This window comes from Poecilia mexicana, unplaced genomic scaffold (assembly GCF_051168715.1).
Source record: "Poecilia mexicana isolate PSO_F unplaced genomic scaffold, ASM5116871v1 scaffold_3, whole genome shotgun sequence".
NCBI lineage: Eukaryota > Metazoa > Chordata > Actinopteri > Cyprinodontiformes > Poeciliidae > Poecilia > Poecilia mexicana.
Genome location: NW_028263372.1, coordinates 13,967,467 through 13,991,766, shown reverse-complemented (window position 1 = coordinate 13,991,766; position 24,300 = coordinate 13,967,467). Strand labels below are relative to the sequence as shown.

The following is a 24,300-nucleotide window of genomic DNA, read 5'->3' as shown; positions in this document are numbered from 1 at the left end:
TTAAACCATCATGTGGTCCAGAAAGATGTTAGCGTGAGAGGTGCAATCAACTCTAGAACAAAAGCTACAAACTTTGTGAAAATGCTGGCAGAAGCCAGTAAGGAAGTGACATTATCCACAGTGACATGAGTCATTTCCTACCATGGCCACTCAGGGAGGAAGAAGCCATTATCCCTAAAGCAGTAAATGAAACAAACAAACAAGCAAAAACAAATATCTAAAGACTTTGTTTCCTGTCATCAAATTCTAAAATATGGCTCAGTGCTAATTTTTGCAACCATAACTCACTCAAAACAATGTAACAAATAACTATTATTTTACCTTTCACAAGTAAATTAAAACTTATTAAAAAAAAATAAAATCCAGAGCCAAATCAATGAAACTTGAGTCTTTTTAATTACATTTTACTGTCATGACATACTACAAAACATCACTTGCATCATCACTCTGTTGAACCAAATTTCCTCTCAAATTCATCTCCTCTAAAATATTTAACGCATTTTAAGACATTCAATTGCGTAAGCAGCACATAAAATGAAATAACTATACCCTCATGCATTTTCAGTTTTGTAAAAGCAAATAAGTAGCTCAGCGGAAAAAGATTGGCAGCATGTACTGTAACTGGCCCAAATATGCAACAGGAGAAAACAGCAGAGGAAAAAGGTATACAAAATCTGATATGGACCTCACGGAGTTTTATGAAAATATATAAAAACACTTGTTGCTGGGAAATCCAATAAAAAGAGTTGTAAAAACAAAAGCAGAAGTTTTCCAGTTTAATCAATGTTTCTACAAATGTTATCAATTAAAATGGTGTCTTGAACCACCCAAAAGTTTTACACGTTTCTATATAAAAGATATTGGAAAAAAGGTAGAGTTGTGATTCCTCAGGGTGCTTTTCATTATGCAGTTTCCTTGGTTCTTAAATGTTACTTCGTCTTATTACAGATATCAAAAGAAAAAGACGTGTAATATTGGAGACATTTGCTCCAGATACCTACACCTATGAGTAGTTGTAGCGAGAATACAAGGAAAAGAAGGTCTGGATGAGGAAAAGCACCCTGAGTGTTCAAACAGAGGTAGCTTCTAACCTGCTGTGCCCAAGTTTAGTGACATTCGCATACCAAATTGTACCTTGTCCAAAGCTTACCCTTTTAGATGGGTAAGCTTCATGCCTGCCAGGCCAGAAATGCAGTTAATATTGAGATTCCTGTTTGAAATAAACCAAAGATTCTTGGTATTCAGCTATTCAGCATGTATTGTATGTGCTGTTTATCTCTTAACAAAGCTGCTTGCAAAGGCGCTCCAAGGTCCAGCAGACCAAAATCATTCATAAATGTTCAATTAAGACACAATCCGGAGAGGAGCTTTTGGTGGAACCAAAAACAAAAACCCCAAAAAACACATGGGTTTAAACAAATTTCCCAAGTTAGGATTTCAGATTTGCACACAGCAGATTTGATCAGATGTAAGCTCAATCGTTTTTTTTTAGTGATGTTTAAGTATCTAAGAAGCTTCCGGATTGAGGCTTTAGTTTTTAAAGCTCAATAAAAACTGCCTTTTTCTGGCGAGGCTAGTGGAAGTAGGACTCCAGGTTACCACGGCGGCGGACATCGGTTGTCCAGCAGTGGAAGCCACCGCCAAGTGAGTTGGCATGGCGAATGTTCACCTTTATGGTCTTGATACCTACTCGAAACAAAAACAATATATTTAGGTTTTAAAATAAAACACACCAGAATAATTTAAAAGTGTCGCACTCACCGAGGTTTTCAAACATTTTATGAATTGTGCCTTCATTGGCGTCAACCATGACGCGCTTCTCATCCAGCATCAGCACATTCATGGACAGCCATTTGGAGGACATCCACAGTGGATGATCTGCAGAAAGGTTTGGGTTTTTTTTCAGTAATAAAAACAAACAAAAAAAACAACAACTTTTTTTCAATTCAAACCAAGCTTTAGCTGAAGTACACACCATCAGGAATCAAAGGTGTCGGAGGTTTCACAACAGTCCAGCCGGCTTTCTTGAACATGTCAACCTGAGGTGCAGATAAAAAATTAAAATAGCAATGGTCAACATCGAGAACTGTCATGAAGAGTTTATTTTCACATCCACAAGAGGGCAGCAGAGTATTCTCTCTGAAAATACCTGGCGACATGGGCGATCAGGGTTTGACAACACCAATCCGGGGCCGATGATGTTAAAAGTGGCATCAATGTGCATGGGGTTGGGATCCTTGAATGAGATGATGTGCACCTTGTAATCTGGGGCCAGATGGCGCCTCATCCACTCGATTCCCATGTAATTTGTAACCTGCGTCGGGGCAGTATGCAGAGAAAAAGCCTCATGACCTACCCCAACCGTGCATTCAGTTCTGATTCCCTGTGGATTGAATCAGTGCTGCTTGGCACGAGAGCAATGCTTCGAACCTGACTCCTCTGGACGAAAAGGTCCCTCCCGGCTCGAATGAAGTCAGCAGCATCGAAGCAGGGCTCGTGCTCCGTGGTCACAAACTTCCCCTGGGCAGCCAGCTTGTGTCTGTCCTCCACAGTGCGGATGGGGTAGTCCTGGTTGACAGGAGAAAAGAATGATTTACACCAGAGCAATTAAACTGTGGGGCTTGGTCTCTCTTCACGTACGACGACTATAAACGTCACGGGGCAAAGAGTTCAGAGGCGATATGAAGAACCTGATCCAACAGCCTTGCTGCTGCTGTTTGAGTGCCTCACCTGGTCATACAGGTCATCAGCCATGGTTGGCTTAGGAGCTGTGGTCCACTTTGCACCTTTTCTAAAGTACTCCTTGATCAGAGGCCTATAGGCACGGTACTCAAAGAACCGAGCCCTCCAGGCCATTGGAGCTTCTATAATTTCATTTCCGACAACCATGAGGATGTCTCTTGGCATGGCAGCATACATTCCTGCAACATGTTCAACAATGCACACTCGTTATAATAATAGCTATTAAGATAATAATAACAGTCAGATCACGACAGCAGCACCTGTCAATGTTACACGACGCCTTTTTCACCTGTGGACTTGAAGTCTGGAGTTTTGTATTCGACGGACCAGTCGATGGGTTCTGGCCTCTTGACAATGACGCCCTCGTGACGCAGGATATTGCACATTTCTTCAATCTCAGCAACGGCTTTTTTCAAGTGGTCCGCAGGAAAAGACTGGCCCCCATGCTTCTGGTAGAAGGGCCAGTACTTCTCGTATGTGTTGGCCTGATCAGACGGTCACGACGGGACAGTTAACATCACCGTCACACTTTTACAATTTGCACTTTGTTGGACGGGTCAGAGGAGACGCTTACTTTCACTTCCACAGTAAACGGAGGGACGTGGGCGTTTTCGGCTCGCCCCACGATCACCTCCTCAAGAGGGTCCCATTCATTGTAGCTGCAGACGGGGCACTCCTGCTGAATGGGCTCAGTAACAGGTTCCTCTTCAGCTGCTTGGCGTTGAGCAGCAGCTGCTGCACTTGAAGTGCTCTGGAAGGTCCTCTGCACCCAACCTGCAACTGACCGGCCAAGCTGAGCGAGAAGAAAACGGATCAGCTTTGAGCTCAGGCTTCGGATTACATAATTTGTGAGAAAATATTTGCAAATAAATAAATAAATAGCCTTTTTTTGTGGAAAATGCATCAACTGTTTGATTTTAAAATACAGTCGTTGGTCATCAGCGCAGAGCAGTAAGCTGTTTCAAAATGAGCATATTTATCAATGAACTTGGTTTGATTTTGGTGCAAGACAAATGTAAACAATTGGAAGAAAATTTTAAAACAACATAGCTTAAAGCAAAAAAAAAAAAAAAAGAGGATCAAAGAAACACAGCAAAGATGAAACTGCTCCAAGACGCCGAAGAAAACTGATCTCAGTGGGATAGATTGGTTGGGTGCCAAAGTACACGTGTTATTAAGAAGCCTTATCTCTTAGAGATAGAGGTTACAGTATTGGCCCCGCTGGCTCCAGACCAGCTCCGGAGTCACAGAGTTTGAGAGCCATCTGCTGTGAAACAGCTGTTCGCTGTCGCTCAGGCACTAAACAAAATAGAGGGAAGAAAACATCCTGCGCCGTTAGGAAAAATCCAATCTTTCTTGTTTTACTTTCTTTGAAGTGATCAGTGCATTTCTTGTTTTAGTTTTGCACTTCCAGACATCTAAAGGGTTGAGCAGACAACCAACACATCCATAAATCAATTAACCTGAGTTTAACCCAATCAGCTCAGATGTCATGAAGAAAAAAGTCAAACAAAATGTCTTTATTCACCTTTAAAGACTTGTGTTTTCATTGAAACAAAAGATCAGTGAGACGAAATAAAAGCATGATTTCTCTTTCTTGCTGAAAAACAAAACAAAACAAAACAAAGAAACAACAAAAAAAAGAAAAAAAAATAAAACCACCAGAATACAAACCATGGCTCCGATCAGATGGGCAGCCTCGGCCCCCCTGCTACCTCCTCTCAGACATCTGACTCGCAGCATTGTCCACAGAAATAATGAGCGAAACCAAAGGGCAGCACCGGATCCAACTTTCTCTCTCTCTGTTTGCTATTGAAAGGAGACGCTTCAGCTCACAGCCAACTTTATAGGAGCAGAGACTACGTGTCTCTGAGGTCATTGGTCGTTTTTCATGTTGTGAGGCAACGTGACTTGAGAAAAAGCATTTCTGAAACACAATCCCTTACGCCAGCAAATTCTTATCAACTGGGCTTTTGGCGTCCGAAGCTTCAAAGACATCTGAAAATGGATGAAGAACCGGTTCGGTTCGGCTGGCTGTTTCTGGATGCGCACGTGGAGCGCTCAAGGATGTTTTGCAAGCAACAACGTTTTTATAAGTTTGATGGCAGTCTTTGAGTTTAGCTTTAAAGAGTTGCCTTCAGGGCTTCGTGTATCAGACTACGAATAGTGCTAAAAAGCACAAATCCCAAATGAAATAACTTGACAAATGACAAAAATCAATCAAACATAATACATATTTTGAGTATTATATTTAATCTAATACACAGCAGCTGGTTTAAGGTGATCTGCTTGTGTTTCTTTAGGACTGATGACGTCCTGTATTCTTTGTTGTGTGTTTTGCATGAACGCAGCTTCGTGAAAATCTTTAATCAGTTCTGTTAGGAGCGGTGTGGAAGTCAGAAAGGTTTGAGCAGAGCTGATACAATTGGAGCGATAGAGAGAGCTGTGCACAGGCTCCCACAGCACATGCTTCACTGGACTGTGCTCACATGAGTTTCACAACCGCCCCCTCCCACCCGCAGACCTCAGTGACTTCTGATATGCTCTTGCCCTATAAAGAAATCTTTGACTGATTCCTGCGTTTCAAGGGCTACATGGTGAAGAAGATAGATTTTCATCTCCTAGTGAACTTTTAGGATTTGTGTAACCTTTTTATTATGCTCATAAGTAAATGTGGGAAAGGTAGAAAATGTGCATTTTGTCGATTGTGTTGTTGTTTGCTACAACAATGCTTAACAGCAACCAATCAACAATGTTGGAAAGCCTCATTATTTTTCCCAATTGTAAGGAAAAATGCCAAGCAGCATTTTCTGCTACTGACTACTTTGTTGTTTTTATTGTATCAAATGATTGATAAATGACTGATATTTGACAAAAAAAAAAAAAATCGGTCAAGTACAGCATCCTTAACAGATTGCTTTATGGCACCATTCCTGCTTTTCTGCACCATTCCTGCACCATAGCCTGCTTTACCAGGCTAAACATAGCCTGGTAAAAAAAACAGTACCGAGCTGGCTCTCGGCTATTGAGAAATGATTTCACTAAATTGCTAATGAGCTTACCATAAATTCTGTGTGCTGTAAACAACTATGTCCCACTGAGAAGAGAGACGTGCTGAGCTGAATGAGGCGGCCATTCATGTTAATTCAATATTCGGAGGCGTCACCAACATAGACTGGACTGGCTTTGTTCGCCTCCTCTGACCACTGCCAAACTATACAGGCAGTCTACAGCTCTAAAACAGCGCTTACAACTGATGTCGCCGTTCACAACTTCTCCTTCTGTTTCCTGATTGGCCCAGTTGAATTTCTACCCGAGAAATCAAGGTCGACGGGAGAAATCCCAGACAGAGCACTGAAGTGAGAAGAGAATCAAGCGGAATTGCATAACAGAAATTCCCAGGCAAAACAAGCGACGTATAAAGCAGATAAGCGTGTAGCTTATCTAAACAGTGTAGTGACTTATGCAGGTGTTGTGCTTTGCAGGTTGATGGGTACATCGGCATCTGTCGGGGTGTACGTGATTCATCGCCATCCCAGGGGAGTTTCAGGGACAAAGGGAACGGTAATGCCACATCCACAGAAAGAGGCTGAAACTTTCCATTTGTCTCAGAATTATGCATGTTTTTTTTCTCTCTCTCTCAACTTTCATGAGTTCAACTTTTCTACAATAAGCATGCAGGATTCGTTCTCATCTAACACAGCACAATTTGAGATACCAAGCCACTAAAAGAGTTCTTAGGTCAGAGCAAGACCTTAAACAGGACAGTCTCTTTTGTAATCGTTGTGGGTTGTTGAATTTGTTGCTTAATATTTGACTGTTGCGCCACTACCTAAGTTTTTTGATAAGAATAACATTGGAGACCAACATGCCTCACTGTGTGAAAGTGTTACATTAAGCTTATGTGTTTACCACATGTCACCATCTGTGTAACTGGAATGTACTTTTTATATCTTTGTGAAATTGAAGGACAGCAGGAACTGTTTGAGATAACCTTGGTACAAAGTGGCTCAGAGTGGCTGATAAGAGACGGGATGAAGGAACCAGAGGAGGAAATGTGGCAGGTAATGTGTAGTTATGAAATATAGAAGTCTGTGATAAAATACAGCAATAAAGTGCTATTAATGAAACAAGGGAAGGAGATGCCCTTTTTATGTCTAAATGGAAGTTCCAGTGAAGTTTGTCACTCAGTTCTAAGATTACCTCCCTGCATTGTCCTGCCTGTATAATTCGCTGTATAAATGCACCTCCGTGTTATTTTAGTCTTCTCCCTCAATTTGTACCACAAATGTAGCTGAAAAGCTCTTTTAAAACTTTGGTTTTAAGCTGCTTCTGAAGCCAGGAGAACTGAGGTGACCAAGAGTTACTAGAGAAGCATCTTCACCCCTTTTGTTGAGCAAATCTGAACGAACCTAACACTACCCACTACCTACCAGCCTAAGCTGAGTCCAGCCTAAGCTGGACTCAAAAAGGGGAAGAAAAGAAGAAAAACCTCAATTTGAAGCAGACTGCTTGAGGCCAAAAGGGCATTTGAAAAAGATTTCCCACAAACACACTAGCATAATCTATACTGCAATGCTTCTGAAATGTATTCATGCCTGTGGATGTTTCATGATTCTTGCTGCTTTTACAAATCAGTCATGAGCAACAAGATCTGGCTAATTGGCAGAGTTACACGTAGTGCACCTCCTCATTCCATACATTCTTTAGGTTGTGCGTGGATATGGGGGAGGATCTCTGTGAAGAATTGTGTCTGCAACCAATTATAAAAAGATTGGTGAGCCCATCAATGAGAATATGCTCTTCAAGTGTGGCTCGTATCGCATCAGAAGCTCACTGCCATCCTTGGCCTCTTCCGTCCACTGGGGTTAGGGTTCTCTTCCTCTTCTCTCTGACAGCACAATTCAAATGAGAAAAAAAACCTCACTGCAGAACGTTCTCAAAGGGGCACAAACTAGAGTGCCTTAACGTGTGTGTGTGCGCGTGTGTGTGTGTGTGTGCGTGTGTATGTGGGGGGGGGGGTACCTAATCAGTATTGTGCCTCTGTTATTGATATTATTTACACAGGCACAAACAGCTGTAAAAAACAGAAATTGCCGACTAGAAATGTTTTTTCCACCGTCTAGCGTGGTGCCCCTTATGTGTCGCTTATGACACTTTTTGCGCCAGTGTTGACCCAATCTAACTCCATGTTCTTCCATCGTCAGAAATGTTACATTTCATACTTCCCAGTTGATAATTTATGAAATGTACCTTTGAGCTATTTCAGAAAATCTGTTTGATTATTGATTGAGCTAATATTTCACACATTAACCTTCACTGACAAAAGTCAGGATTAATTTTGGAACAATTTAACCAACTTAGGACAGTCTTGGAAAAACAAAGTCTAACAGAAATACATAGAAATATGACAACTTGTTCAACCATTTTGCATATGAAGTCTTATATGGCAAACTAATTCTTAAATGCTTTGGGGTTGGGGCTATTCAACAGAGACCCACGTAATACATTTAATCAACGTAACACAAGAAATTGATAATGTAAGAAACAAAAAATTGTACATGGTCATTCGTGTGGACGTACCTAAGCACTTGCAATGACATGAGGAATTGCTGTTGTGATGTGCACAAGTGACAGACTGGAGATCGAATAAGTAGCTTTGAGAATTTTAATTCTGATCTGAGAAATGTACCACAGCAGCTGAGCATTTATTCTATTACACTCATCCTGTTAGTTTTTTTTGTAAGTCTGTTTTCATTGTGAAAACTATTCCTGTTTGTTTGCATTTGAGTCCCACCAAGCCGTATATGTAGATGTATTCCAGAAAAGCATGCAGGCTGTTTTAAACTGCATAACTTTTTAATTTTTACCTGACTCAATAGTGAAACAGAATACACAATAAAGGAGGCCCTCATCTGCAGAGCGGCTGGAATCGCATTTAAAGGTGGAATGTTAAAACCTTCCATCCAGCACCATGGTCACTCCTTAAAACCAAAAGCTGGAATGATTCAAGTATATCTTGATGTACTCATAGTCTAAGGGATTAAAATTAAAGATTACAATGCTGGAAATAAGTATGTACCCATTCTAGATTCGTTCTGCTTTTTTAATTTCCTTTGATACATCTACATTTTTCAAATGATCAAACCTTATGTTTCAATGTTTGGGCTAACAAAGATGTTTTTCTCACCATATTTCTTTAAGGTGAATGTATGTATCAAATTAAGAATCCCTGTGATGCCATTACATTATTAAGTAAAGGCTGCCCTGTTTTCTTTTTCTTTTTTTTTCTTTTTTTTTGGTCCTATCCCGTCCTACTGGCAGCACGTAGCAAAAAATAATAAAAATGTTCGACAGAGGCTGTGGTGTGAAAAGGATGGGGGCCCTGGACAGTGTCCAGGGTTAGGACAACAGTGGTGGGAAATAACGAAGAACAAGTACTTTGTTACTGTACTTAAGTACATTTTTCGTGTATCTGTACTTTACTTAAGTAGATATAATAATGGGTACTTTCTACTTTTACTCCACTATATTTTACAGTAAGTATCTGTACTTTCTACTTCACTACATTTCTACAAAACTGTCGCGTTACTCGTTACATCCAAGTCCCGTTGCGCTTTTTTTTCTGTTAAAATGTGAAGTTCAGGGGCTTAAGGTGGCGCCGTAAAATCCAACCAATAACGTGACTTACGTGTCTGCTTGTAACCCATCGCCTCCCCATTTACTCGCACGCGGTGCTCCAAGACATGCGCAGTGGTTTCCTCTGAGCGGGAGAAGATGTCTGTCTAATCGTCAGTAATATAATAGCGCTGCATAAACCATAATATATGGCGACATGTAAAATCAGCAGCGCTTCGCTTTCACAGACGGTGGGGATTTAGTCCAGCTTTTAGCGTCACTTGGAAGGAAAGCTTAAAGAAAGGTAAGATCTGTGGACGTGATGCTAGCAAAGCTAGCTGTACTGAGGCACATGTTGCATCTGCGATGAAAAAAGTTGTCACTCATGCGCTGAATTATTGTGTGGAGCTGTTGACTGACCTGTCACATATATGGGACAACGCTGTGACCAAAGTGCAATATAGTAATATGACATTCAGGAACGATCCGATTCTTCTGGACGGATCTTTACTAAGGTTGATAGGACTGAAGCCTCACTGAGAGCCATTCTTTGTTCTTGTAATTCTCTGTGTACACTGCAGTAACTATTATTTTATTTCATATATATATATGAAATATATATATATATATATATATATATAGATATATATAATTGGGGGAATAAATAAAACAATGTAGGAACACAGAGCATGCTCATTGCTCTTTGTTTTCGTCTCCTGTCATGGTGGCAGACATTGCAGCAGGAGGGAGGATGAGAACAGTCAAGGTGCTCCTTCTGCTTGGTTACTTCTTGCTTATTGCGCCTTGGACAGTGTTCATAGTTGAGCGTTGCTTACCATTAATTGCTATGTTTAATGGTGCAGTTTAATAGTCCAGACAGTTGTGGTTTCTGACATTGGCAATATGGGCAACCGCCCAGGGCATTATGGTTTTTTAGGGATGGCATGAGACCACTGTGGATTGTGGCACAGAGATGAAAGCAAAACAGAATGAAGAAGAGTTTGAATTGATACTGGTTCAATTTATTTCAGCTCTAAGTATTTTATATCTAGGTGTTTTTATGGGAATGTGGATCTATCAGATCAATTTGAGAAGCAATTTTGATAGGTGCACTTAATTTTATTGTGTCATGTAGCATGGGGTGCTGGTCTTGGTCTTGATTTGGTCTCGGGTTTGGTGGTCTAGACTACATCTCTGCTACGTGGCTCCTTGGTTTCATGTCCTCTCCTGCCTATCCTTTCAGTTGGATTTCTTTCAAAATAAATGCTACTAGTGGCAACAAAAAGTGAAGTTCATGCTGTATTAGGACAGGAGACAAGATGTTTCCATCCCTGAAATTATGATGCATAGAATCCTAAGTCTAAACTATGTTACGGAGTAAACGCAATAAAAACATGGTTTATCTGTGGCATTGTTAATTAAAATGGGACATTTCTGATGTATTAAAATTAAATACGATCGGTACACTTAATGATATTAGCGATTAAGTATTTTTAAAAGTCAGTACTTTTTTACTTTTACTTAAGTAAAATGTTAATGTGGTACTTTTACTTTTACTTGAGTACATTTTTGTCTGTGTATTTGTACTTTTACTTAAGTACATTTTTTGAGTACTTTCTCCACCACTGGGCAGCCCCCTCTCAAACCAAGTACTTTCCCAGGAAAACAATAACAATAAATCAACCAAAAACACACACCCTAACTCATAATATATTGCAAATTTCATTCACCAACTCCGAGCTGGACCAAAAGCAGCTTGGAGTGTCTCCATGTGATTTTCTTTTCTAAACTTTTTGACCTTAAGTTCTTTGCATTATGTCTACTCCATATGACTGTGTTCATTCAAAACATAAAGCGTTGTACTCTCTTATTCTCTTTTAATAATACTGATCACCTAAATGTTGTTTTTTCAAAGAAAAAAAAAGATATATTGATGTTATAATGCCTAGTCAAGTCAGCTGATCCCCGACAAGCTGCAGATTGATGCATCAACTTAAGTAGATTGACCTGTTTTCCTCTGAGTGCCCTTAAATGCCTCACGCTGGGGGATTTGGAGGTTTATAAATAAAACTAACTATCCTCGCTGAAAATCTGTGGATCTGTTACATGTATCCAATGTCTTTGTGTCTACAAATACATTTCCATTTCATTCCGCTCATTTCAGGAACTTCTTGGAAATGCTCCGCCCCACTTGTCCGCCTTTTCGCCCTCGTTTTGAATGTTTTTCCCAGTCAGGACTGGACATTAGAACTTGTGGAGAAAGTTCACCATGGAGTTGTTTTTCCTCTCTACCATTTTAGCGAGCGCTTTCATCGTCCCCTTCGTGCTGAAAACCCTTTTCCCCTATTTATGGTTGGATCTCCGATACGCCGGAGTTCTGGTGCGGATTTTAGTCAGCTACGTAGCGAACCGAAGAAGGAGACCTCCGTCCTTCGCGTTGGAGCGCTTCTTGGAGCAAGCCGCTGCGCTGTCAGACAAGCCCTTCGTCAAGTTTGGAGACGAGACCTACACGTACGCGGACACGGACAGAGAGAGCAACAAGATTGCCAACGCGCTCCGGTTTCATCCCGGGTTCGAGGCTGGAGCTACCGCCGCACTCTTCATGGGAAACGAGCCCAGGTTTTTGTTTACTTGGCTGGCTCTGGCTAAACTTGGCTCTCCCGTCGCTCTCCTGAACTACAACATCCGGAGCAAGTCTCTGCTGCACTGCTTCAACTGCTGCAAGGCCAAGGTGCTGGTTGCAGCTGCAGGTAAGGGGAGCTGCTGGGAGAAGTGGTTTTTAGCGGCTCGGTCAGGATTATGTGACAGAAAATTAAACCACTGAACAAAGCAAATCTTGATAGAGTTAAAAGAAAAAGAGAGAAAGAAATTGCATCAGTCACCATAGCTATTTCTATGATGGTGCATGATGGTGCAAGATAACAGTGTTGTTGTTTACGTTTATAATCTTATCAGTCAAATGAAATTCGTATTATGCCAAATTGCATTAATGTGAAAAGATGTTGCATATAGTTTGAGAAAAATACTGTAATATTTTAGTAGTTTAATACCTAGTTTTATTAAGACTCTCTGCCACAACTGGCCCTTTGAGGAAATTCATGATTGTGATGTATTCTTTTCTTTTGTATTCTGTTGTTGCAAAGTTGTTGTGGTTATTTATTTGTACATCAGTTGTTTGGCTTTTATCTGTGTGTTTTGGGGTATTTTGTATGTTAAGTACTTATGGGGATCTGTAAAGTAAAAAAAAAATATCACTGCAATCTGCTAAAAATGTGATAAACACAACCTTCTCTTGAGAAATCATCATCATATTGCTCATCTTTTGGGAGCTGAGGGTTTGATTTGTTTGAAATAAACTAAAAGGCATTATTATACTGCTGTCTTTACCTTAGATGTAAGGTTACAATAAATCATAATTTCTTAATACATTTTAATCTTTACATTTTCATTTTATTATCTGTATGCACAGAAAGTTTTAAAAACAAACAATGCAAATTTTTCTTTACCATATTTATTCACTGGGGAGAGAAATCCTACACTAATAAATAATTGTCTTTAACTAAAATTAGCTGTAACACAGCTGAAGGCGGCTGCGTTGTTGAATTTGTGAATAACGGAAATGCACCTTCATGTCGCATCATGTTTCTGCCTAATGAAACCAAGAAGTCATTGACTCATAATTTAAAGCTACCAGAGGCTCTGAGTTATTAATAATTTGGTATACAACAATTAAATAAAGCAATTTTAGGTATTTCTTTCAATAAATTTGTAGGCTGCTGTTAAAATAGATTGCAGCTAGAAACTAATGCTTGTAACTTAAGATCTTTCAAATAAATGTTTAGTAATTTGTCTGTGCCTTCTATGAATATTAGTGCTCTTTCTTTTTTTTTTTTTTTTTTTTTTTACAGAGCTGAAAGAGGCAGTTGAGGACGTGCTGCCCTCACTGATGGACCAGGGTGTCACGGTCCTCCTCTTGGTCAAATCTTGCGACACTCCAGGAATCGTGAGCTTCTCTGATAAGGTGGAAGAAGCCGCCGACACACCGCTACCTCGATCCATCAGATCACACGTCACATTCAAAAGCCCTGCCGTCTACATTTACACCTCTGGCACTACCGGTATTTCAGCATTTGTTTTGGTATCTTGTGGTAACCTGTTCCTACAAGTCGTGGAGTGAATCCTTTGGTTTTCAAACACCACTTATGTGCGTGTTGCTGTATTTCAGGTCTTCCCAAGGCAGCTTTGGTCGATCAGAATCGCCTACTATCAGCTCTGGCTGTTATAACTGCATACGGTGTAAAATCCGAGGATGTCATGTACGTCAACCTGCCGCTGTACCACACAGCAGGGTTTCTCGTTGGATTTCTCGGTTGCATTGAAACAGGTGGGAACACAAAAAATGTTGTTAACATGGGTTGTATTTTATTTAACTGGCTATTATTCGGATTATTTTAATCATTTGTCACATTTGGTGAAAAATAATAACATTAAACATAACATTAAAGAGTGCTAAAGTGGTCATGTGGCGTTTGTTCAGTCATGTGACTATCAGTGACGCAGTGCAGGATGTTTATCTGAACCAATGTAAGCAGTGTGGACACTTTTACACTGTGTCTAAATTGCAGGGAAATAAACATATGAGATATTGATCAATTTTAATAAAACTGCCCAAATTTACTCTGTTAACAATCTGAATTGAAACACAAAGTTAATAATTTTGAAATCTTCGAAACTGCTTCTAAGAGGTTTCTTTAGGATTTCAACAAGTATACTTAGCAAAATAATAATAATTTTCTCAGAAATTTATGGTTTTTGTCTTTTTTTGTCTGCTTTGGCTCTGCAGACTTGTTTCTACTTTTCATAGATAATTTTTAAAATAATCTTTTATTTTTTTAGCCCACCCACCATAATCTTTCTTGTCTTTTTTTAACCTGTTTGCTCAAGGCCGAAAATACAAGGACCCCGGTCCCTGAAGCCATTTTTGGTGCCCTATCCACTAAGGAGAAATTCTTCTACTAATGCAATAAACAGTATATTAACACACAGTCGTTTACATCAGCAGGTATGAATTGAAGCATGGTACGCTTAATGTGTCCCACAGCTAATAAGTCCATGTTGGTCCCAAAGAAATCAACTACAACTTCATAAATTTCAAATACCTGAATGTTGTTTATATTCATAAAAATCCCCAAAATATTAATGCAACTCACCTAATTTGGGCCTATGAGTTTTAAAGTACAATGTTTGCTAAACACACAATCAGTAAAAATAAATAAAAGTCTTTGGGACCGGCTGCTGGCCCTGTCAGGCCTTTCTGACGTCTGCCCCAGCGCACGCTGACCTGGCAGCTTGACACACAGATTGATGGTTCTGGCTAGTTTCACAATCTTCAAAGTATTATAAAAAATTCTACCCATTCAATTTGCAAATAAAGAAATTTACCTAAACCTAAGGATCATATCAATTATTTCTCTGCAATTTGTGCGATGTCTTAACTTAAGACAGGTAAACCTGACAAATCTTCTCTGTTACACAAAGATGAGATTTTTCACATGTGATGTAAAGCTTTAGTTGTATAACCCAGGATATAATCACTCATCAGTGTCGATAAACAATCAGAGTTGTGGTTATTTATGACCAGAGCAATTCCAGATCTTCTAAAGTCTTCTTTAAACTCAGGTTATTGCTATGAATTTGCAAACTGCAGATGGATTCTGTTTCTTTGCACACTGCACAGACCCTGATTATCCTGCTCCTATTCAGTCCCAGTGAAAGAGTCTTTTGTCACAAGGAACCAATAATCTGTTCTGATCCTTCTCTGGCTGCGCTTTCTCTAAATAGGCAAAAGGTCATGCAGAGAGTGCATGTGTGTGTGCAAGCATTGTGCGTATTTGATGAAGTTTGACGCTGTGCAGAATTATCACAGATTTGTTGTCTGAATCATTCATTTATTTGCCGCACAGTTTAAAAATATTAAAATTCAGGTGCTGTGGTGGCACAGGGGCAAAGCACAACCTATGTATTGAGGCCTTGGTCCTCATGCCGGTGGTCCCAGGTTCAATTCCCAGCCTGGTTACATTTGCTGCATGTCTTCCCCCTCTCTCAAAATGTGATAGTTCTTCTATTAAATTAACTGAAGATGAATGGTTAAACTAAAAACTCGAGTACTCGCTGCATTGTTATTTTTATTTTCATTATTAAATTGAATATAATATCATATTTTTCAAAAGGTGAGCTGTTATTGTTGCAGGTTAATTTTCTAAGCAACAGGAAAGTATTTGTTAACGATGCACAAACTTTTCATTTATCAGGTTGTAATGTTTGTGCTCTGTGATGTTTTATTTTGAAGGGTCAACTCTAGTTCTGAAAAGAAAGTTTTCTGCCTCTCAGTTCTGGGACGACTGCAGGAAGTACAATGTGACTGTCGTTCAGTATATCGGAGAAGTAATGCGCTACCTCTGTTGCACACCAAAGGTAAAATTTAAATGATGACAATATTTGTAATACACTCAAAGGTAAACCATTACTGCTTTGCATACTGTGTCCGAGGAGCCAGGCCTCCTTTAAAGCAGGAAGCGTGGGTCATTTTCATTTTGGGCCAAATCAAACATCTGAATGTTCTTAAAGGGCCGGTTGCGCCAGATTGTATTGATTAAAACCCATTAAACTGTTAAAATATCAACACATCTGTTTGTTTCAGCATTCAGTAAGTGTTTCTTAAATTTAGACAATATTGAACATCTCTTCACACTGGTCAGTCCATCCAGGATTTTGTATCACAGATTTTGTGGTGCTAATTTAGAAATATTTGTAAGGATTTTTATTTGATTTTATTATTTTTTTTACAATATTTGCACTAACGTATGATGTTAAATGAGACTTTTTAATAATCGCTGCATCAATCACGGACTATAGTGTGACATCAACTAATCCTGAGGCAGCAGTCACTTAAACCCAATGTTTTTGGCCAATTTTAAGAAAGAAATGTCAGTAAAATCAGAAAAAAATTTGGGGATCTGTTGATTTTGTGTGAATTTTGCAGATTTGTTAAAAAACTGGAAGCACTTATTGATGTAATTTAGAGTCCGGAGGCCCACATGAAAAGCTTCGGTGTGCCAGATTTGGCCCCAGATTTGTTTTTCACTTAGTTTGAGTTTCATACCTTGACCAGGTTCAGGGGATTATTTTTGCTTCATGGGCTGAATGACTAATAGCATGAAAGGCTCCTAACCAAGTCTTGTGTTGACATTTAACAAACATCTTAGCAAAACAACCCATTTTAACTTGGATCAGAGATGCAACCATTAGGCTTTTATGGGCTGATACTGGTTTCTGGCTTTACATGCAGGGACAGAGTAATAATCTCTCAGAATTTAACTTGTGGATCCCAAGTCAGAGCCAATTCAGAAAAAAAAAATGTCTGATTGATTGGTGCATAAATCCACTCAATCTCTAGGCTATTTCCTATCAGGATCCAGTCTCAAAGATACAACTTTTCCCTGAGTTTTTAGTTAAATCTAGGGAAACTAACAAAAATCTCAAAGTATCAGGGTGACGTTATTGTTCTCCAGACTGGTCTTGGTTTGGACTACGTTTTTCCTGAGCTTGTTTTAGGATTTTCTCCTAAAGTCCACTTCCGTAACATCCTTTTTCTTAAAGTACTTTTTTACTGAAAATCTTTGTGAAACTCAAATGCAACAAATTTTGTCATGTTGGTGTAACAAATTGACCAAACCTTTCATTTTTAATGGCTTTAACACTCATTTTACTTACTGGTGCAGCTGCAACAAAAAAACAAGATTACCCAGGAGCTTTTAGCAGGATATTCTAGACACTCCCCTCCTCTTGGCAACCTTAATCACTGTAAAAAAAAATAAATAAATAAATTAAAGCTGTAAGCAGCCTCGAATGGCCCTCGCAGCTCAGCGCCGCTCCGGCCTATTAGCCACCGCGGGGGTTCCAGCACCACCACCCACCAGCCCTGCTGATGCTCTTGCCCAGTTCCTGCACCTGTCCACCAGGCAATACACATCTATGAGTTCTGCAGTGCTCCTTGACGACTCACCAAAAATCTGGTGCAGATTGGCCGATGTAGCGAGGAGATCTAGCTGATGGAATAACCTAGGGGCCGCATTGGAGTCAAATTACAATTCAATGGTGTTGGGGTCTTTAGCAGTGAATAAAGGTCATGCGTATCCAGTTTGGTGCCATGACGTGTGTGATTTAGAGACAATCGTATGTATATAGCAAGGGACTGCAACTCACCATTTGGCCACGCCCACACGGTTCAGCCAGCATTGACAGAGTTCATCAAAACATGACACTTCCTGTTTCCTAGGAAATGTAACCGTTTCATATCTCTTGGCAAGTAGGTGAACTTTGACCCCAGGTATCACCCCTTCAGCATGCACGAAAAGTCCCTGTTTTGATAACTTTTAATCGGGCATGCCTTTTGAACCAACTGACCACGTTTGAAGCCGATCGATCGAAATTCCTAGGAGGAATTCGATCAAATGCGAAAGCTGTAAATGGCCAAATTGGGTCAAAATTGGAACTTAAATCCAAAATGGCCGACTTCCTGTCATACTTGCACATTAATTGTATTTTTTGTGCATCTTGGAGAGCTCTACAAGTGTGCCAAATTTGATGTCTCTCACCGATAAACTAAGGTGAATGGGAGAGTGTTTTGAAATTTTCTAGGGGGCGCTGTTGAGCCATTTCTTTTGCGATTTTTGCATCAACCATGAAATACGTAAATTTTACACAGGATGTATGTGTCTGCCAAGTTTGGTGAGTTTTTGAATATGATAAAGCCCCCAAAAAGTCAATTCATTTGCGCCAAGAAAAATAAAAATAAGAAACAGGTGAAAAACAATAGGTCTTTGCAGCGCTTTCGCTGCTCGGGGCTAATAATAATCAACATTTGAAAAACAATACGCCTTCGCAGCGCTTTCGCTGCTCTGGCCTAAAAAATCAGGCAGAGGCAGAGCGCTGCGGAGCGGCTGCAACAAGTAGCCACACAGGCAGGTCTTGTCAGAGGGAACTTTCCAAATCTGTACATTCCCAACGCAGAGCACAACTGGCTCTCCAAAATAGAAATCATTAAATCTTCACTATCGTGTTCCAGTCTTCACCCACTTCACCTACCTCGTTCGAGGCAGCATAAAAATAAGACCTTTTTTTTTATATTTATTTATTTAAATGTCTGAACTGACATCATCGTAGTTACATGTCACATACGCTTATTTGTATTTGGTAGTACTGCATACATAGTTTGTGCCTGTATGCCATTCAGAGCATCTTATTACATCACATGGAGCGGAGTGTCAGTTTGCAGCGCGCACGAGTCGCAGGAGTCACCAGATTTCTTTATCTGGTCATCTCTCGGAATAGATGCTGGCCTTTACTTTGGAAGACATATCAAGTAGCCAAGTGGCCACATCTTCCTGTGCTAGTTTACAGTTCAAGTCGATGGTCATTCTATTTAAGCCACATGGGACAAAGGTCAGGGGATGGACATATTTCCACTTGTTTCAATTAGTCTTGATTCTTATATTTAAGGAGTAACAACATGTCCAAAAATTGTGTCAATTTTAGCTAAAACTGATCACATCAGTTTGCAAAAAGTCAAGCTTTTCTGCAGTGTTGCAGAAAAGCGAGCCTGTGTTTGATTCTGTCTGAAAATGTAGCTGATAGACCCACAGCTTCTGTTTTTCATTGTTAAAATCTGTTGCAGTCACGCTCCCACGCAGCGTCACAAAGCGTAGAAAAGCATTGAAGTTCCAGATCTAGATAAGTACGAGAAAAAGATCAAACCGAGTATTACAAAAGGTTTTACAGACTTTTTTTTAACTCTCAAATTTCAAAAGTAACAAAATCAAATAATTTCAAAATAATCTTAAAATAACACACACACACACACACACACACACACACACACACACACACACACACACACATATATAATATATATTAGGGCTGTAGTGATACAATAATCTCACGATACATGATATTCTGCTCATGATACGATATATATTGCGATATTCAGCAAACGATACAATTCAATGCACTTTTCCGATTTTCTGAAAGATTTTAGAGGGACAGAGTGATTTTGGTGACATTTTGTGACTGTTATAGAGTTGGATTGAATTAATTTAACTGAAAACTGATTAAAAGCACCAACTACACAATACCTGGCTCTGGTTGGACATGGATGTAGACTTAAAGTCGACAGCTGGACAAAATGAATCAAAGAAGTAGTGAGAAAACATGTTTCTTTTAATTGAAACAGTACAAACTGTAGCTTACATGCCTTTGTAAAGTAAATAAAGTGCACCAAGTACCCTGCTCTGAATAGTTTGATACCTTTTTAACCTTGACACTTAACATCTGAAGGAATCACTCTAAGCCTGAATCACTCTAAGTGATTCTAAGCCTGAATCACTCTCCTGGCGAAGCAAGCAGTGAGTGAGCAAGGTGACAGTTGGATGTTACGATACTTGCGGATGAATATCGATTTTTTTCTAGGAAAGAAAATATCAATATATATATTGCAAAATTAATATTATTACACAGCCCTAGTAAATATATATATATATATATATATATATATATATATATATATATATATATATATATATATATATATATATATATATATACATTAATTTGTATTCATAAAAACATTCTTTTTGCTGCTGGCTTTACTCAATAAATGCACATATGATGGAAAAACGTTCTAGTTTACAACTTTTTGGATGTTTCTCAACTTCAAGTTGTGGTTTAACTGGATATAAATTAGGACAGATTAAAGTGCTAAGCACTAAAATTGACTCTATTTTTATTTTTAAAAATAAAAGTGACTGCAATAAATATTAGTTAACTATTTTAACCATAAGCACAGCATTTAGGCAATGCTAAGCTTGTAATATATTTGAAACACAAGAGAAGGTTGCCCATGTTGGTGAAACTTATTAAATCCAGCATCAGGTGGTCAATTCATTTGGGAAACTGCAACTAAGTTGTCTGATAAGCAACAAATCAGATGTCGGCCTGAAACAAATATTTCAATAAAATCTTGTTGAGATGGAAATAATAAATTTCACTTCTTGCTTTAGTTGTGTAGACTACTCATTTTCTGGACTCTGTTTGCTATGACTCAAACCAGACAGACATTTGATCGATTTATTATTAATTTGAAGTCGCAACATTCACCAGTGTTACTGTACATCACACATTTTACTAACATTTCCTTGTCAGGCAAAGGAAAAAAAAATATAGATTTTGTATTAGACTTGGTCTGTGTCAGTACAGATGCTAACAAAGCTGTAAAATAGTTTATAAATCAAAAGCCTGTTTCAACATCCTGCTGTTTTGTGTTTGTCAAACCTGCAGATAAAACTACTATTTCATAAAAATGTCAATAGAGAATAAACACTTGGAGCCTGTAAATTAGTGTTGCATTTACATTTTACAAACTGCTCAATGTTTCCTTTTTTTGTTTTGCATGAATCCGTAGAGGGACAATGACAAAGACCATAAAGTCAGACTGGCCATTGGCAACGGACTCCGAGCAGAAGTCTGGAAAGAGTTCCTGAGTCGCTTTGGAAACATCCACGTTTTCGAGTTTTATGCCTCCACGGAGGGAAATATAGGATTCCTGAACTACACAGGGAAAATAGGAGCAGTTGGACGAGTTCACTTTTTGCACAAGGTAAGGGTGAGAATATGCATCGCATAGCTGAACTGTGCACACACGGCTTTATGTGCTCAAATGAGTTTTTAACACATAAAGCCACGTTTGAAGTGTTAAATCCATCAAACATAGTTTTTACTGGGGGGAATGTTTACAAAGGCAGCACATTAAAAGCAATTTTTCTAACTGGACTCTAATTTCAATACTCTTTGCAGAGATTGTTTCCCTACACACTTGTGAAGTACGACACAGAGCGCGACGAACCGGTACGAGATGCTAACGGTCTCTGCATTGAGACCTCGAAAGGTGAAGAGTAATTACAGCAGTGACAGATTTTTTTCTTTCTTTTTTTTTTTGGTCTTTTTATTCTGAACTTGGTCTTTTCGTCCCAGGTAAGACGGGACTGCTGGTGTCGAAGATTACAGACATCGCACCTTTTGTTGGATACGCTCAAAACGAAGAGCAGACGGAGAGGAAAAAGCTGCGCAATGTCCTGAAAAAAGGAGACCTTTACTTCAACACCGGTGACCTAATGAGGATCGATAAAGACAATTTCATTTACTTCCAGGATCGTGTCGGGGACACCTTCAGGTATACTGCCCTTCTCCTCACAGTGGACTTGTTGATTAGATAAAACAGCAGAGAGGACACGCTTTTCTTTTACTTCTACCTATAATGAACCAGAATTTCTTTTTTACCAAATCCTTAATTGGCTTTTATTTTATGTTTTACTAGATGTCTAAACCAGAAAAAAATAAATAAATAAATACAGACTTCAACTGATTGCAAGTTATTTTGAGGACATAGGTGGAAAGGTGAGAACGTTGCGACAACTGAGGTCTCCGACATCCTTTCGATGAGTGACTGTCTGCAAGAGGCCAATGTTTACGGAGTGCAAGTGCCAGGTAATACTCACTTAGCAAATATCGTTTAGCATAATTTTCTTATTACAGCTGAATTTTTGTTTGAATTTATGTTATTTTATTTTCATTCAGGGCACGAGGGGCGCGCGGGAATGGCAGCTGCCACTCTGAAGAACGACGCACAGTTTGACGGAAGTAAACTTTATGACCACGTTGTTAGCTACCTGCCCTCATACGCACGGCCTCGCTTCATAAGACTGCAGGTAAAATTCAGTCGAAACGAGCGCAAACAGACGGGCTTTGTTCTGCTGTGAACGCGCGGCTGTGATCAGTCCCTTTCCTCTCGTTCCAGAGTGCAGTGGAAGTCACAGCCACTTTTAAGCAGATGAAAGTGAAGCTAGTGAATCAGGGGTTTGATCCGGAAAACATCCAGGAGCCTCTTTACGTCCTCGACGACAGAGCGAAAAGCTACGTACCGCTGACGGCTGAGGTCTACCGCTCCATCCTGTCAGGAAGCGTCAAGCTGTAACGAGCTCCACTGGCCGAGCGAGAGACGAAAATCATTTGTTGTTTTTTGTTTTTTAACGAATGATTTACAGCTCAGGGAGACAAATGTCATTTTAAATATCCTCATGTTTTTTCTTTTTAAACATACACAGTAATCAGTGTTGTATTCCGACAAGCACATTCACAAGGTAATCATAAGACTACGTTGCTCTAAATAGCATAATAACTGCTTGCCATGCTGCATTAACTGCTTAGACCTTTTTTTTTTTAACTCGGTGTCATATTTGCATTTAGATTTATCTTTTCAGAGATGGAATGTGGTAAATCCTGTTACAGCTAAAACATGGCATGGATAATGTTTCATAATTTCTTACAAAATGTGACCTTTTTTCCATAAGTATTGCTTTTATATATATGCCTTGAAGGGCTCAGTTGAAGTAATAATCTGTAAGCTATAAAAAACATATAGATAACATCCTTATTTGAAATTGATGTTATCAGCCAGTGTCTGTGAAAATAAGTCAAACTGCCAAAACTTAAAGTTACTGTTGCAGTAAATTGTGTAGGTTTTCAGTATTTTTGCCCATCAGGAGCCTGATGTTACGAGTCCAGATGTCAAAAGAGAAGGAGAACACAAGGTGGCGCCAACGCCCCTGTTCACGCTTTGACTCTTCTCTTACTGCTGACATTTTTTTATTTTGGTGAACGAGACCAAGAAGTATTTTAAAAGTGTTTAGTTGACTGACAATAAAGGTACAGTTGCTAGCAAAAAACACATCTAATCAAACCTTTATTACTTGATTTGAACTTTGCTTCACAACTAGAGTCTGAAAATATCGTGATATGTTTAAAAAAAGTCAAGTTATGTTTGTTTTTTTAATATACATTTACTTGAACTTTTAATTTAAACAGTGATAATGAAGCTATTTGTATCACTTCCTACTTTTATATCATATACGTTATTAATATGACGTGCATCTCAAAAACAGTATTTTCGGAAACATTTCTGGTTGAGAAATTTAGACAAGATGTAGTTAAAATATTAAAATGCTTTTTAAAGAAATAGTGGAAGAGATTTGCATATTTATCTCTGCAGTGACTATGATGTTTGTAAAGAGTCTAAGGGATTGATAAGTTATTCAGTTTATTTATAAAGCGTCAATTCACACAAATGTCAGATTTTGGTATTTCTAAAGACAAACGGACAATTCATTTTGTAGACATACGAAATGAATTGTCTACATAATTACCAGAAATCTCAAATAAACCCAAAACAGTGGAGTCCAATTCCATATATGGGGTGAGAACGACAGTCTGCGACTTTGTCCTGGAAAGAGACAGAGATAAAATCAGAACTTCTGTCTTGTCTAAGGACATAATCAGAAACATGAAAGGTTTTAGAGAGTTAGTATATCGGTTTATAAAAACAGGAATTGACCCTGTTTTTAGGGTCAATTCCTGCCCAATACAAACAGGTTAAACCTGAGTCCAGTTGAGTGGACTCAGGTGAGTCCAGTTGGACTCACGTCATTTCATTCCATGACGTGCTTTCATTTCATGGAGGCATGTCATTCTTCCGTTCTTTTTTTAGGTATTATATCATTTGTTACTCCTTTATGGACAGTTTGATTAGTTAGATAATGAATATATAGAGCAATGAAAGTTAATCTTTGATTTCCTTTTTTTCCACATGTAGGGTTACTCAACAGACTATTAAGATTCATAAAAATGTTTCTCATACCCTCTAAAAAGAAAATAGTTGAACCAACTTAATCGAATTGCTTCTGTGGGTAACAAGCAATTCAATTAAGTTTATCCAACTTAATTTATTAAGTTTAACCAATTCAATATATCATAATCATCCAACTCAATTTG

At 39.0% G+C, this 24,300-nt stretch overlaps 2 protein-coding genes across 2 annotated transcripts; one reads left to right on the top strand and one right to left on the bottom strand.

Moving 5' to 3' along the window:
• Positions 1–377: 377 nt before the first annotated feature.
• On the bottom strand, positions 378–4,751 carry gatm (glycine amidinotransferase (L-arginine:glycine amidinotransferase)). The gene is made up of 9 exons (XM_014990232.2): positions 4,417–4,751; positions 3,317–3,535; positions 3,032–3,227; positions 2,731–2,921; positions 2,431–2,568; positions 2,150–2,314; positions 1,976–2,039; positions 1,762–1,878; positions 378–1,686 (listed from the first exon to the last, which is right to left on the bottom strand). Exons 1-9 carry the CDS (start codon positions 4,483–4,485, stop codon positions 1,574–1,576), a joined length of 1,272 nt encoding a protein of 423 aa, XP_014845718.1. The 5' UTR covers positions 4,486–4,751; the 3' UTR covers positions 378–1,573.
• A 6,773-nt stretch (positions 4,752–11,524) lies between these two features.
• Positions 11,525–23,198, top strand: LOC106919693 (long-chain fatty acid transport protein 2-like). Its single transcript, XM_014990234.2, has 10 exons — positions 11,525–12,110; positions 13,269–13,478; positions 13,586–13,744; positions 15,710–15,834; positions 20,879–21,073; positions 21,271–21,361; positions 21,448–21,646; positions 21,863–21,960; positions 22,051–22,181; positions 22,271–23,198. Exons 1-10 carry the CDS (start codon positions 11,630–11,632, stop codon positions 22,445–22,447), a joined length of 1,866 nt encoding a protein of 621 aa, XP_014845720.2. The 5' UTR covers positions 11,525–11,629; the 3' UTR covers positions 22,448–23,198.
• Positions 23,199–24,300: the final 1,102 nt, after the last annotated feature.